Source organism: Leiobunum rupestre, chromosome 6, assembly GCF_980474605.1.
Source record: "Leiobunum rupestre chromosome 6, qqLeiRupe1.1.hap1, whole genome shotgun sequence".
In the NCBI taxonomy this organism is placed as follows: Eukaryota; Metazoa; Arthropoda; class Arachnida; order Opiliones; family Sclerosomatidae; genus Leiobunum; species Leiobunum rupestre.
This window is the reverse complement of record NC_143389.1, coordinates 67,217,888-67,233,604: the sequence shown is the minus strand read 5'-3', so window position 1 is coordinate 67,233,604 and position 15,717 is coordinate 67,217,888. Positions and strand designations below refer to the sequence as shown.

At 33.2% G+C, this 15,717-nt stretch overlaps 1 protein-coding gene across 3 annotated transcripts in view; it reads right to left on the bottom strand.

Annotated features, from left to right (window-relative positions):
- The window catches only part of LOC149943234 (rho family-interacting cell polarization regulator 2-like), a 43,515-nt gene continuing 27,798 nt past the window's right edge, over positions 1-15,717 (bottom strand). For 2 of the 3 annotated variants that reach the window (XM_090177085.1, XM_090177088.1), the window contains 12 exons: positions 15,379-15,540; positions 14,015-14,297; positions 12,599-12,634; positions 9,159-9,285; positions 7,851-8,216; positions 7,038-7,171; positions 4,045-4,583; positions 3,102-3,242; positions 2,362-2,514; positions 1,597-1,643; positions 979-1,156; positions 1-453 (listed from right to left, as the gene is read on the bottom strand). In XM_090177085.1, coding sequence (XP_090033211.1) covers positions 380-453; positions 979-1,156; positions 1,597-1,643; positions 2,362-2,514; positions 3,102-3,242; positions 4,045-4,583; positions 7,038-7,171; positions 7,851-8,216; positions 9,159-9,285; positions 12,599-12,634; positions 14,015-14,297; positions 15,379-15,540 — 2,240 coding nt within the window. In that variant the 3' untranslated portion in view covers positions 1-379. The remainder of the gene's footprint in view (positions 454-978; positions 1,157-1,596; positions 1,644-2,361; positions 2,515-3,101; positions 3,243-4,044; positions 4,584-7,037; positions 7,172-7,850; positions 8,217-9,158; positions 9,286-12,598; positions 12,635-14,014; positions 14,298-15,378; positions 15,541-15,717) is intronic. The other variant, XM_090177086.1, reaches the window with a different exon arrangement.

Genomic DNA, 15,717 nt, shown 5'->3' with positions numbered 1-15,717 from the left:
ATCTTTGGCTTCGTAACAAGGTGCAATGTAAGAAAATTTAAAACCCTATTTTGTTTACAAAACTATACAATCAAAAAAATAGATTTTACACATAAGCAAATTCTATTATATACAATTAAAGGATTGAATGACACTTTATATTAAATTTATTTATAATCAGGAATCTAAATGGTTCAAATTTTTAATAAAAGATTAAATATTCGAGATAATATCCTGATATGTTATTTATAATATACATATTGCACAATATTGTATGCTCCATATTTTATAAATCTAGAAAAGCACAAAAAGTGCCTTTAAAAAGAGCTGTACATAAAAACATTCAAGGACATAGTTATAAAGGAAGAACAAGGCAGATGCTTCTCATTAAGGCAATGATTCAGTGAACACTCAATCCTTGAAATCCATGCGTAAAAAGCTGAGCTTGTTCATAGGCTAATTGGCCTTCACTTCCTAAATGAACATAGAAAGGGTTATAAACAAATTATTTAAATTATATGTTATATACAGTATAATGTTAAATAATTATGCTTCCTAGATGTGATATTAATCAGTTAATTTTAATATCGTCAGATTTTGAAACTAAGCTTTATATGCCAGAATAATATATATTTTTTAATTTCTAAAACGTCTACTTCTCAGTTATGTTTTTGATGGTTTTAAATCTTTCATTAAAAATACACAAATCAGCAGAAAAAATAAAAGCGTCAAATCTTTGGATATTAATGTGTGCAACAAGTTACCAATTTCACTTAAATTAGCTGTCTTTTAAATCTCTTAATCGTCATACCCAAAGAGAAATCTCTTGAGTTAATGTTAATGAAAAATTCCATTGTATATTTATTTTTCTTAATCTAACTAGTGTTTGAACTTTTGAAGGAAATATGGAAGTACATAATTACAAAACTTATTCACGAAAAAATTCATAGCAAAATATTTTTGTTTAAAAGTTTTGGAAATAACAATACTAATACGTACCAAATGAAAATAGGGCTTCTTTGGCTTGTTGTCTAACCTTTCCACTGTCATCAGCGTAACATACAAATACTAGCTGCTCAATGTATTCTGTAGCTTTAGCCATAGCTAAAATCACACATGCACCTTGCCTAGTTAATGGATTTTCACACTCCAAACCTTCTAGGAAAATTGTTAGAACCTGTACAAATTATAAAGATTTAGTTGTTGGACACGACTTCTGTGATATAAAAAAGTAATGCAAACAAATTTAAAATCAATTATGTAGTAATTTAAATAGAAAAATAGTTATTTTAAAGTGCTAGTAATGTATGCATAAGGAAATGTTCCTTGACCTTACAACTAATTCAAACCGGGACTGATTAATCAAAGGATTTTTATATACAACAGATGGAATTGCGTACTTCTGAGTCACTGGTTTATTAAAACTAAGATTTTAAAATCAATCCATGCAGATCTTGGGAAATCTAGTTAAAAAGCGTGCGCTAATACACTAACTATTAAATTATTTTAAGAGGGTATACCAGTTGAATATTCGTGGGTAAAATAAATTTATGATACAGCTCATATGGAGCAGTTAGTAAACCAACCTATGCATAAAATAATGTAAAAGCCACTCACCTGCTTTCTTAACTGAATATTCTTGAGAATTTCTTGTACATATTGTTCTAACACAAAAAAAATTAAACACTTTTAGTGTATTTAAAAATTATAAATAGGACAACTTCAATAGCATAGAAAGTATGGAAAATTGGTTACTTCAAACATATGTAACATAGAGTAAGTATCCCTCTCTTTTAACATTTCCATAGAAAAACTTTCAACAAGACCTTGTTTCACACGGAACATACAATAAGTGGACCTTAAAAATGACAATTCTTATAATCGTTGTTCTATTGAAAAGGTTACCTTGGAAACAAGATCATAAAGCATGAGCTAAACAATAGATTGTAAAAGCTTGAAACGCGCAAGTCATTCTGTGCTTCCATTTCCCTTCTATAAAATTTTGATGATGCATTTTTCATCAGCAAGTTGGAGGTGAGGGAACTTACATCATATCCTGTCATATGTTTTCACTAAAAAAAATGCTTTTGTGGAATACTTACAAGTGATTATGTTACAAATGCTTCAAATATAAATATATCAGAAAAAGCACTTTTTTGGTCTAAAAATGACTTAATATTGAAACCTACTTATATATATATTATTTTATATTATGTAACTAATATTTTGAGGGAGAAGAAACTGAATTAGAAACTAACCACTAGTGTTTGGATTAGTTTTTGAAATTCTATGAAAAAGAAATCCAAAAAAAAATTATACTAGTGAACCCCCATCCACAAAGGACAATTAGCAGTACTAATTAAATAATCTAACTGTACAAACCTGCAGCAATAGATAGACTAGGTTCATCTCCATAAAGCAACATATGACCAACAGTATGTAGGCATTCGGATGGGGGAAGGCTATTTTGCATAGAGGAAAGTGCCTTTTTCACAACAACGGGATCCGGTGAATGTAAGGCTTCAATCAAAGATGCTAAAAACAAACGATAAAGGTTTTAAATCAAAATACATGGAAGTTGAGAAAAATTATACAAGCAAAAAATCTTTAAAAACTGTAAATCCATAATGCTACTTTGAATTATGCCTGCCATTAAGGTAGAACTTTGAGGTCCTAACAAATTCACCGTCCGAATATCATAATGTAACCATCAGTGAGAAACCACCTAAATGCCCAAAAGTTAACACTGCCCAAAAAAATAACTGATAGAAGTTGTAAAACAGCAGCCCAAAATCAGTAATACAATACCACAATTCCCCATAAGCACATAAGAGAAAAACTAACAAAAATTTAAAAATCAATCAAGTTTTAAATCTTAAAAAACCTAATTTTATTAATTTTAAATAATTTGGAAAATCATTGTCATTCTACTGATAAACATTTATGTTAAAATATATACTAAAGGAAATTGTTCTTGGTATAAAGCCCGCCCCCCTCCCTTAATAATTCAGGAACCTAGATATGAGCCATTTTCATCTTTTCCCATACAATAATAAAAATGGTGATGTTGGAAAAAGACACTGGGTTTTATTTGCTTCTGGTATATGACATTAAAAAAATACCTTCAAGTATCAGAAGTTCAACATTATTCTTAAAGCTTGCATTTCCTTGACTAAGATACAGTTGCCACTGTAGATTTGTAACGAATGCTTCTGGATCAAAACGTTCGAGGTCAATAATCCGACACAAAAGTAACTTGGATACTAAAAAAAATAATTAAATAAATTTAAAAATATGGTGTTCCAAATTTAAGTATTGTGTCAAAAATTGGGGAAGAGGTTAAATGCGTGATATATGCATACAATTATAAACAAACTATACCTCATTAGAAAGGAATATTAAACCCTTCAATCGCACAATTACATTTTAAACTACACGGTCCTTTACAGTATGGTATGGTATGATTTTGATACTTTGTCAAGAGGGTTTTCAATATGAAGCTTCGTGTTAAAATATCAAGGGTCCACACCACACAACACTAATAAAATTTGACTTAATAAATCCATGATGTAACACTTTTATTAATGCATAGCTTTACTAGGTCAAAAAGAAAAATCTTTTATATCCAACATCATTGGGTGGATACTTTTCGCTTGTTCTAAATGGCCAGGTGCAGGCATTTTTGCAAAACGTTTTTACCCTGAATTTAGTTTTTCACCAGCACAGAATCGGAGTAAAACAACATTACAGTGTAGTCTTTTAAGTACTCTAAAATCCCAGAACAAGTTAAAAGTAACGACCTGATTGCATAATCCAGTGGAAACACTTCTCATTCATTCAAATTAGAAATACCTTTTAAATTGTAATAATAATGACCCAACAATATAAAAACTAATACAAATTTTGATTTTTCCAATAGGCGCTTCGATAAAACATCTTCCAAGACCTGAAAGTTAATATTTTTTATTTAAGCGCCTAGTGGACCTTATTTCCCAACTCAATGAAATAATTATAATACTACTCCCCCCCCCTTAAGAAGACATCTCTGAAACTAATTCAGCATACCTGAGAGAGCAGTAACAGAACCATTACTCTCTGTTAAATATGGCTTTATTAACTCTTCCAGAGGTTCCAACAAGCTTTCTGCTACTTGACAAAGTTGGTTTCCACCTTGAGTTAATTTTTTCCATAATTTTCTTGACTCGCTACCATCAGGTAGCATAGCTGCCCCATGAATAGTTTTTTTTGGTTCATTGGATTTGGTAAAATTACTGCTGAGATCGTGGTCATTTAATAAAGCTAAGAAGGTACCAACGATGGATGCTTGACGACGTAATTTGTCAAGGGAATAAATTTCGCGACATTTCAAGGGTCCAAAGGATCCCAAGTTATCAATTAGTTTCTGACAATATAATAAATGTGCCGAAAGAGCTTGATCTAGTTGTTTATAACCAGTGGTAGGTCCGTGGCTTGGACTAGAAAGGGTCATTTGTCTTCCAATCACATCTTTATCACTTAGCTGTCTCGCTATAGATGCAACTCCAGAATCAGTTGTTTTAGCAGTCATATCTTTATCAAGGCACTGATTGCTTTCCGAAAAAACACTGCAAGAAATTTAAAATAACTTTTCATAGTGTGATGGAGTTTTTTCGTGACATTAAAAATAAAGGTGCTATCCCCAAAAGCTGACTTTAATTATTGCAAAATAATACACCTCAGCTTTAACTATTTTGACAACTGGACAGAAGTATAAAATGATTTTAAACTGATGGGGCCTTTCTCTGGATTTATTGAAAATAGGGTGATTTGGGAACTTTAGGTATTCTTAAGTCATAGCGCAAGCCCTGCAAATAATATGAGTTTTAAATTATATTATTACATACTGGCAAGAGGTTGACTTGTGCATTCTCCGTAACATAAATTATCTGTTTAGAGAAGCTATAAGAACTACCTAAGCCAGACAAAATTGCAATTAATATTAAAACAGTATGGTGCTACCTGTCAAGGACTTGTTTAAAAAAGTTATCTTCACAATAATTGAGGATTTACTAACAAACATTTCATAACTAACATGTTTCTCAAATAATTTAAAGAAAATGTTATTACAAACAATATTAGATGGCATTGTTCAATGGGATGATTGCCATTTGAAACAGAAGCAATTAGGTAATGTTGGTTGGCTTGGAAAGTATACTCGTACATTCCCAGTAACTTAAAAAAGTTCTTTATACTGGTATGGAGGTGTTTAGAGCCACAAGGTACTTTCAGACAGAACCGAACACCAGAAAATATTTTTCCATTTAAGCCCTTTTCAAACCTAACTATCAAGAACTGTATAGCTACATAAAATTCCACATAATTTATACAACCGTTTATGGTTTACAGTTAAATTTGAGTAACAAGTTGCAAGACCCATTATTGCCTAGAGGCCAAAAGAGCAGCGTAAAGTGCTAGTGGCGCCCCTATGCGTCTAAATTAATTATATATAGCAGGGAGACTGCCTACTCGGGCGTGAGTTGTGGCTTAGATAGTTGATGCTAAGTGAGTTGGAGCTGACACTAAAGACGGCCAGCCTAAGAGATCCCCCCCTCTCTTATTCCGACAGCGCCCTAGACCAGTCCCACGTCTAGAGAGCACTTTCACCGCTTTGCAAAATTTTCCCATCTTGTACATAACAAATTTTTTCACAAATCTTTTATTACTCTTATACTAGCAACTAAATAAAATAGTAATCTGTTAACAAAGGCTACAATTGGCTTTTAACGTAACTAGCACAAAATCCCTCCATGTGAAGAACGGCCCAAAATATATAAACACGCCAATTTTCAGAACCCTCAACATCTGAAAATATGAGGTGTAAAGAATTTGGAAGTGTAAAATACGAGCTTTCATTTAAAATTCCTTTAATAACATCAAATTTAATCTAAATGTATAAATTTAGGCTTACAAACCCAAACTTTCCAAAATGTATAATTTTAACCCTCTTTAACTGTTTCGCGCAAAAAATATCTATTGTCCCGTTTTATATTTCTACCTTTTAAACCATAAAATTGTATTCTCCTTCACTTTCGTTCTCAAGCAATTACCTGTCAACCTTAAAAATCTTATCTCTGCTTGATGAATTGGTCATAAAGTGTAGGGCAATGGGAGCGTTACTTTTCCTCGAATTTACCCAATCTGCGAGAAAAGAGTAACCTTTGCCATTGTCCGCGACGGCGACGCCGGCCTTCCTTGGGGTTCTTAGTGAGATACCCTTTGGGATGCCGCGCGCTGCAAATTGGTTGAGTAGGGATACCGGGGCCGTAAAAGGGGGGAACCCAACCCTTCGACAGTGCCCGTTGCGCTACACTTAACCAGATCTCTTAAGCCCGCTAACCAGAGAAGGTCTCCTTCCAAAATTTAAACTGATTTTTTCGTGTAAATAAATGCAGTTTTTATATTTTCTAATTCCAACTCATTATTTAACCTACTGACACGTTACCAATCAGCAATTACCATCACCTAACTTCAAGACCGTTTCCTCAACTTCAAGACCATTTCCTTCACTTCAAGACCGCAACACCTACCTATATATATTCCCACTGTTTCAGTCCGGTGGATATATATATATTTTCTCAAAGACAATTAGCTCTCCCAGACCGCAACAAGGAGGAAATTTAAGATGTAGAACATATTTGACTGAAATCAAATGTTCACCCCAGAATCACTTTAAAAAAAGACTTTTCTCAGCAATATTGGAGATTGCTAGCATGATAAGCTGCAACTAGTGGTGAAACTAAAGCTTTTGAGTTTTCCAACCATTCAGTAGCTGTGTTAGCGACTTTTTTTGCCATTCCTGTAAGTACTTTCCTAATAGCAAAATTGTACCCAAAAAATGCCGCCTACCCCTTTCTACTTCAATTTATGTTCAATAGATAAATACTCCTAACCTTAAACAGGCCAAACAATTGGTTGGGAACATGTGGATGGTGGAAAAAGGTTTGGAGGCTAAAATTTATATTTATTCTTATATAAAGAAAGAGAGATTACTACTAACAGAAAGATAAGAAATAACTTACCATTCACTTGGGACTTCTGATTCATCTCCTTCAATAGCAGTGTTTAAAAAGTCAAAACACCCAAGAGCGCTTTCAATTGATATACTAATTTCTGAACCAGTAGATCCTCTTCTACTACAAACACCTTTACTCCACTATTAAACAAAGATAAATACTTTACAAGAGTAGATATGCCATTCTCAATGCCTTTTATAATTATATCTTTCGGAATACAGATGGACCATAAACAGCCGAAGTAAGAGGCTTTCTTACACTTTTCACTTTTATATGGGGACAAATGTATTTAGGGCCCAATAAAAAATTCAATTTTTATAATTAATATTCTCGTCCTATCCTACATAAATGATCAAAGCTTGATGCATTTTTTTATTAGGGTGGCAGAGTGGTTAGCACTTATGGCATACAGCAAGAGGAGCTAGTTTTCGAATCCTGTTTTGGCACTGGGTGAAAATTCTGAACAGCTTAATAGCAAAGGGCCAGTTTTCTAAGTTTCTCCTTTCCATAAAACCAGTGGTTAATGGTAATAGTAAGTGTAGGTACTGTTGGTTATAATGCATGGTGGGAAGAACCAACCATCACCCTCTTACACAGTAAGCTTTGCCACATTCATAACTTAGACCTATTTTAACGTCTTGGGTATTCGCTCAGCTGATTATTATTATTAAAAGTCTACAATGGAGATCAAAGATATATTTCTGTTTGTGGTTTAAGAAAAGCATAGCGCTTATTTATAATCCATCATTAAAAAATACAAGTTTACAAGGACATCAATGATTCTACTTTTCATAATTAGAACATAAAAGGTTACCTTACCCTTAAAATTTTATCCAAATGATTTAAATGCAATTCAAGTAAATGGAGCTCAGGATATTGTCCTTGTATATCTTCCATTGATGACAGTAATGAATGAACTAAATCCTGAAGTTCTGTACCTTGGTATGACATATCTTGATCAAGACTACAACATTCTGAGTTGTCTTCACCTGATGGATAACTGCTTTTTAATTTTTCCTCAAAAACAAGTGAAGAGCTAGATGGCGTATCAGACAACTGATCTGGTAAATTTAAGTTATTTTGACTAGAAGAATTTTGAAGACTTGTAATAGGAGGACTGGGAGTCTCAGAGGAGGAACAAATATCACCAGATTTTGAAGAGCTTCCACTGGGAGAAATAGCAAACTGAAAGAATTGACCGATTTAAATTAATAAATGGTAAAATAAATTCCTGGCTTCGGAAGGTTTTTGGGGGGGAAGAATAAAAGTGGATCCACTTTTATGCAATTTAAGACAACATGACTACCATCACCCTCACCATTTGGTGATTTCAATTGTCACTGAGGTTGTTACTACAATTTTTCATGATTATGATGATTCATTTCAAAGAATAATTTTAGTTTTAATTTAAGAAGTTCAAAGTTATAGCTGAATTTATAGTTAAACGAGCATTTTGCCAAACCTTTTTATCAGAAATAAAATAGAGTACTTAGGTTAAATGGGTAATAAGTTGGCAGGAAAATTCTTTGTTTTAAAAGTTTGTAATTAGTTTGTTTTTGTAGTCTAATTGGTGTAAAGTGTTTTTAAATATGGTCTTAGTTAATATTTAGTTTGTATGTCTCAAATACAAACTTAAATTCAAGTTTCTAGTCAACTTATTTTTTTGGTAAAGACCCAATGAGGTGCATATGATTTACATTTATCATAGATATGTTTCTCAGCGATAAACAAAATATTCGATCTCTACGCATGCTCAAATATCAAGCAATCCTTGGTTCCCTCCCTAGCTAGCATCCAGTTTTGAAATAGCAGCAACGGTTTAAAATTATACAACCTCTTATTTTAGGGTCTAAATGTAGTTAAATATCTACATGTTGTACACTACCTAACTCACAATTTTAGCTTTGCTTAATGGCAAACTAGTCTAACTGTATTATTTTAGTCTATGGCAGGGAACAGGGGCTGAAAATTGTCGAGCACTCAAGAACAATCCACAAAAAAGAGGTCAATGACAATTTTGAGTAATGAATTTCTGACAAAGTGAGCAAACTTTGGAGTAATAACAGTCAGTTCCTTCACCTTTCTAGTCTTTTTCATGATCATTCATTTAAAATCTGAAAAACTTACATTTGATATTTCTGTTTCAGGAACAGGTACTTGACCACGTCTTTTATTGAGTGGAGACTGAAAAGCTGCTAGTAAAGGTGGTAAAGATTTTGGCGAAACTACTTCATCTGAATTAAAATGAAGGGGGCTGAAAATAAATTAATAATACAATTCATTAGTGTTTTTGCATATTAAACAAAAAACCATTTTAAGAATTTAAACAGTTAAAGTTTCTTGAAAAAAAAAAGATGCATCATACACTCCTAGTATAATAAGAGTAATAATAATAAAATAATCAGCTAGGCTAATACCCAAGGCACCACCTTAGGCCGAGTTTAAATAACCACACCGCCATCTATCGGCTATAAATATAACTATTAGGATAATAATCACAAAGGGACGCCATAGGTCACCAAGGTCACGCTGAGGTATGATGTCATAGAACCATCCTCGGTTGCTTTTTCGTCTAACTGTGCATCAGATATTATTGAAACTAGCTTATTAAGATACAATGAAATTTGTAAGTCTAAAATTAATTGGCTGTCATAGAAAAAATCTGGAGAATAGAATACTAGGTAAAGCTTACTCATGTTTGACTTAGGTCAAAAGGGATACAGGGTGTCCACTATAAAATGAACCAGGGCGAATATCTCAAAATCTGTTTTAGGCACGATTTTGAAATTTTCAAGTCGTATACAAGATGTAGGGGAAACCTACTGCGAAAATTTCGATTACCTTGAACCATGTCTTCAAGGTCATCCAAAAACTAACTCGAGAACCGTAAGTGGTAGAAAGTTGGTTTCAATTAGAAAAGTGTTTCATGTGACTTTTTAAGTAAAAATAGCTTAAACCTGATCAGATTTGACCAATAAGAAGCCGAGAAATGCTAGATGAAAAAGAAGAAGGTCGTTAAGTTGATAACGTGTCGAAAGCAAGGTTCGGGAGCTGATAACTCTAAGTGCTAGAAAGTTGGTTCCAATTTGAAAAGTGTTCCACGTCACATTGTAGTTCTAATCCGCGTGTGCTGCAACGCGGATTAGCGTTGAAATAAGCTAAGATATCGACGTCAAGGTTGTTTTCACGATAATCTCCTTGAATTAATCTATTAACATCGCCGGTTAAGCGAAATCGATTGACTACTCGCAAAAACGTACTGTGCGTAAGGGTTAAACGAGGATGACCCTGCCGAAAAATTGCCGCTGCTAGGTGCACATTTCTCCCATTTTCATAAAATCACCAAACCATTGCCATTTTCTCGAATAGTATACATAACTTTATTATTTCTAAAGAAAAAATTAACTTTGTGGTTACAAAAATAAACTTCGAATGAAGCTTAGCGTAAAATAAAATGACATTTGAAATTTTTTTAAATGTTGTTGTCATGACGACCACCATATGAGTTTGTCTAGCAAATTTTGATGTAACACGAATTGGTTTCAAGTTATGTGCGTTTACTTTCAATTTTCGTTTTAACGACCTTTGCGATTTTGTAAAACAGTTCCTCAACTTCCTATTGGTCAAATTCGATCGAATCAAAGCTAATTAGATCTACAATGTGACGTGGAACACTTTTCTATTTGGAACCAACTTTTTAACACTTACGGTTCTCGCGCTTGTTTTTGGATGGCCTTGACAGGGTTCAAGGTCATTGAAATTTTTGCACTAAAGACCCTCAATCCTGATGAGGATGTGTAGCAAATTGCAGTACTCTAACACGTGTATCTTTAGAGTTATCAGATCCCAAACCTCGCTTTCGACACGTTATCAACTTAACGACCTTCTTGTTTTTCATCTAGCATTTCTCGGCTTCCTTTTGGTCAAATCCGATCGGGTCAAAGCTATTTGAATTTTAAAAGTCACGTGGAACACTTTTCTAATTGGAACCAACTTTCTAACACTTACGGTTCTCGAGTTAGTTTTTGGATGACCTTGAAGAGGTGGTTCAAGGTCATCGACATTTACGCAGTAGGTTTCCCCCTACATCTTGAATAAGATTTGAAAATTTCAAAATCATACCTAAAACAGATTGAGATATTCGCCCTGGTTCATTTTTTAGTGGACACCCTGTATAAGCACATTATGGTGAAAACTAATGAGAATTCTTTATTATTATCCCAACAAATGATGGTGAAGCACAACAGTATTGGATTTTTCACCTTAGATTTAAGTCTAAGCTTTCTTGACTAATTAACATACGCATAACATAAATGTTTATACAATGATTTTCATTTAGTTCTTTTGCTTATTAAAAAGTTACTTTATTATTAATATTAATATTATTAGTAGGGGTTGGGTGGTAGGGTCAAGCCCAACCTAGCACTTTTATTTTTAGCCCCATATTTTTAGGCCTGGAAAAGCCCATCTCAGAAACAAAAAGCAAGATCTGCTTCGCCGAGAATATTGACAGAATCACTCGTTTCCAGTCTGTGCATAATGAGATGCTCAAACCTTCACATTTAGGGCATAAAAGAGTGCTTACTGAGAAAATATTGACCTACACGCCGAAAAGATTTAAATTAAATTGAATAACTTTTTGATCAAGGATAAACCTTCACCATGAAAATTTGTATCTCAATGTTAAATGGATCCAAAAGTAATTAAATTTTTTAATAAGAAAATGTAGACACAAGCTATCACAAGAATCAAAAGTTTAAATGATATTTTAAATTATGAAGTATGAGCTATGGTACACATTTAGTATTAGAGTGTGATCTATCGTACACATTTAAGTATTGTAGATCATGATGCACAATATTAAATTGTCATTTAAAAATAATGGATATTTTTATTTTCATGTGTTAATCTTCATATCTTTCATGAAAATAATGATCGAATGGTCTAGCTTGGTTTTAAAAAAAGAGGAGAGTTTTGAAAAATGGATGCAGGTAGGAATCATATCTTATAGATAAAAACTGTATCGTAGCCATTTTGGGGTTAAGTTTCCATTCCTTGGAAAATATATATATATTTTTAGCGTCATACGCTATAGTCTGAAGTTTTGTTCAGTTGTGTTGCTTTGCGTTGATTCGTTTAGTTAGATCTTAATATGCCTCTTAACATTTTTAACCATAATTAATATAAATGTAAATAGTTTTCACTAACATGATTAAATTCAGGTGTCTTACCAAGATTTCCATTCTATTAATAATAATAATCAGCTAGGCTAATATCCAATTGGCACCACCTTAGACCCAAGTCATCTAGCGACTTATAATGCCTTTAAATAGGTGGCCGGGTTACAATGCGTAGGAGGGTGGTTTCAAGCCCTTCATGCCACGCGAGCCAACAGCAGTCATGGCAGACACATTTTATCTATAAGATATGATACATTCATTCCCCTACGCTACTTGTGTTGCCCTTTAACGGTTTCAAATTATCTTTACGTATAAAGGCCTTTTTAATAAAACAAATATAAGTTTGAATTCAAAGGGTACAATTAATTAAAAGTAAAAAAAACTCACTTCCAAGTGACAATTAAATGCAACTTCAATGATCCACTGAAAAAAGAAGTGTGAAAAATTAAAAGAAATTACTATCATGAGAGAAGTGTGATCCAAGTTTTCAAGTCCCTATTTAAAGACCAAATGAAATCTTAATTTATTACTGAAAGTTTCCTCCTATAACTTAAAATTTCCGAAAATTTTTCAGTTTCAATATTTATATTTGTCTCAGGAATTCTTCAGTTCTAAATCACTCCAAGGGGATATTCTACACAATGACATCAAGCAAAACTTGGTTTTCTATACAAGTTTGTCATATAACAGGATAAAATTAAAATATTGTTGTATGTAAATATATCAATCATGCAAGCTTATTCATTCAAAGATATAAACAGTTTCTTTAATGAAACCTGGTTCACAGGATATGACGTAAATTGCGTTAATACTTTCAGCTCCGTGACGAAAAACATGTCATCAACTTTATAGATAAGAAATGGAAGTGGATTTTAAACACTCCGTCAAAGATAGAAACACGCTAGGTTTTCTATCTCATGGGCACCCAAAGGGTAGGGGCAAAATGGAAAAATGCGCCCTTTCATGAGCTATAAATACACTAATAAAGGTATGAAGATCACCCCCTCCCTCCAGCACCGTAACCAGGATTTGATTTCAGGGGGGGGGGGCAAGCAATGGAAACAAATACCACCCCTTGGTTACGGCCCTGCCTCCCTCAGAAAAATGTCTGAGGGTGCCCATGGGCAAACTATTTTGCTCATGCACCACAATCACAAGATTTTTTTCAAGGACAAACATTTGAATAGCGCAAGGAATATAATTATTTTAAGTTCTGTGTGAAAAAAGGTATCAATGAACTTTTATCTATTTAAATGTTATACATAAGCCAATTTATTATTTTGCTGAATACGATACAAATAATAGGCAAGCTATTGTTTCAAGATAAAATATATTGATTACTTGCCAACACCGTTCAAATATAAATAACATAAGAATATAAGTATGACAATTAGCAAAATACCAAATTGAGTTAGAGTTTTGGCGTAATCAAGGTTTAATTCAGCACAGAGACCCATAGAGGGTCGAAATATACCCAAGCTGAAATATACTATATGGCCAAGGCCTATAATTTACTACTCAGTTTGGTCCCAACCTTAAAGGGATCCCTCACTCACAACAGGGGAACTCATAGGGGTCACAAAAAAAAAACTGGTTTTGAAGCACACTGAAAGTCTGGATTTTATGTTACCCCTATGCCTCCCCCTGTTGTCAGTGATGGATCCCTTTAAGTCCGTTCTGGGCTCAGGACAGTGTCGAAAAAAAGTTAAGTAAATAAGTAATAAAACAATAAGAAGTGTTATACTTACTGTTTTATTGTTATTTACTATTATCAGGTATTTGTTAAGTCATGAACATAATTACCTTGGATTAAGGTTCACAGACATAAGTTGAGGTGCTGCGCAAAAGAGATCCAGAGTTTCACAATATTTATGTCCCAAAAGTACATTTTTCCCTAGGGTTTTTACTTCCATTGCTTTAATAATGATGTGCTCACTGAGAAGAGCTTTAAATATGGCCCTAGGATTATCCCAGGACTGTTTCTCATTTTTCAAAACCCTTCCACGTGTCTTCCATTTTTGGTCTCCATATCGAACATTAATTTCAAATACATCACCAGAACATAATCTTGCAAAACCTTGAATACCTGTAAATTTTATTGTTATTTTATCAAGTTTGTGATACATTAGGAAAGTAAAGCAAATAATTTTGAACGTCATAAGCAATAAAACACTTTTGAGTGGGAACTTGAAGATTCAACTATCAATTCTTAAGGGTAGTTGATTTTCCTTTGGCCAACACTGTTCAAGCAAACATGAAACTATAAACATTTTAGAAATCTTGAAATCCACTTGAAAATAGTGAAATCTGTGAGAAAATCTGTTCCAAATATCAAAATCAGTAAAAAAAATCAACACGAAAATTGTGCTCTGAAACCTCACAATTCAGTTTGATTGAAAATCATTAATGCAAAATTTTCAAGTGTCAGACTCCTGGGGATAAATGTACCATTAAGATTAACAAAATAAATAATTAAAATTAATAAGAAACGTTGACATATCAATTGTTTAAAATGTCAGGAATCCAAAAGTGGTTGTAAAATTAGCAGATGATCTAGTGTAAAATTCCCTCGCTTCCTAATTTCCTACTTTAAGATTCTGTTGGAATGTGTAATTATTAATGGTGCTTTAACACTATACAGTTTTAGCCAGAACAACAAGCTGACATTTTACATGGTTTACTTGCTGTCATGTTGCAACATACATATTTGATAAATTTAATCACTAATGAATGATTTTCATTGTCTAACAATGAGTCCATTTAATAACTCGCCTTAATTATATTTAACAGATACAATGTACTGATTTAAGTTAGCAGAGTGGTCTCATTTAGCCAGTCCATAAATGCTGAGGTAATACAGAGTGGTCTCAGTTTGAGTCCTAAAACTACTGAGGAAACGCGAAAAAAGCGAACAAGCAGACATGTAGAGAGCACGACAATAATGATACCTTCGCTTACACTACACTATTCATAGAAATTGATCTAAATCCATAGAAAAGTCAACAGTTTCATGTCCTACTGAAGTAGAGCTATAGTCTTTGGCCAATTAGTAGGAAGTTATTGAATGGACTTACACATCAGATAGGAAATATTACTAAAAGTTATGCTATTGTCCCCCTACACTATAAGGGATGAGATAATTTTATATTTATGTCCAAATACCTCACCTTTTATTTGGAACATCAAAGTACCCATCATTCTCTCAAGATCGGTTTCAATTGCCACTAGAGTATCCACACATTCTTGCAATCCATGTCGTACACTGTGCAGTGCCGCTTCTCGGTCCTTACCAGGACCTAAAACATAGGCGTGACCCATGCTCCTAACACCTTAAAAAAAAATTTAATTTACAATGTAAATATAACATTTCGGAACTAGCCTTTCAATAACCATTGAATTAAAACTTTCTAAAATTTTTTTTTAATTTTTTAACTCATCAAGAATCAAAAATAGAATGATGCTTCAAAAAATATGGTTTAATTTCATTATCTAACTTAATTCGTTCA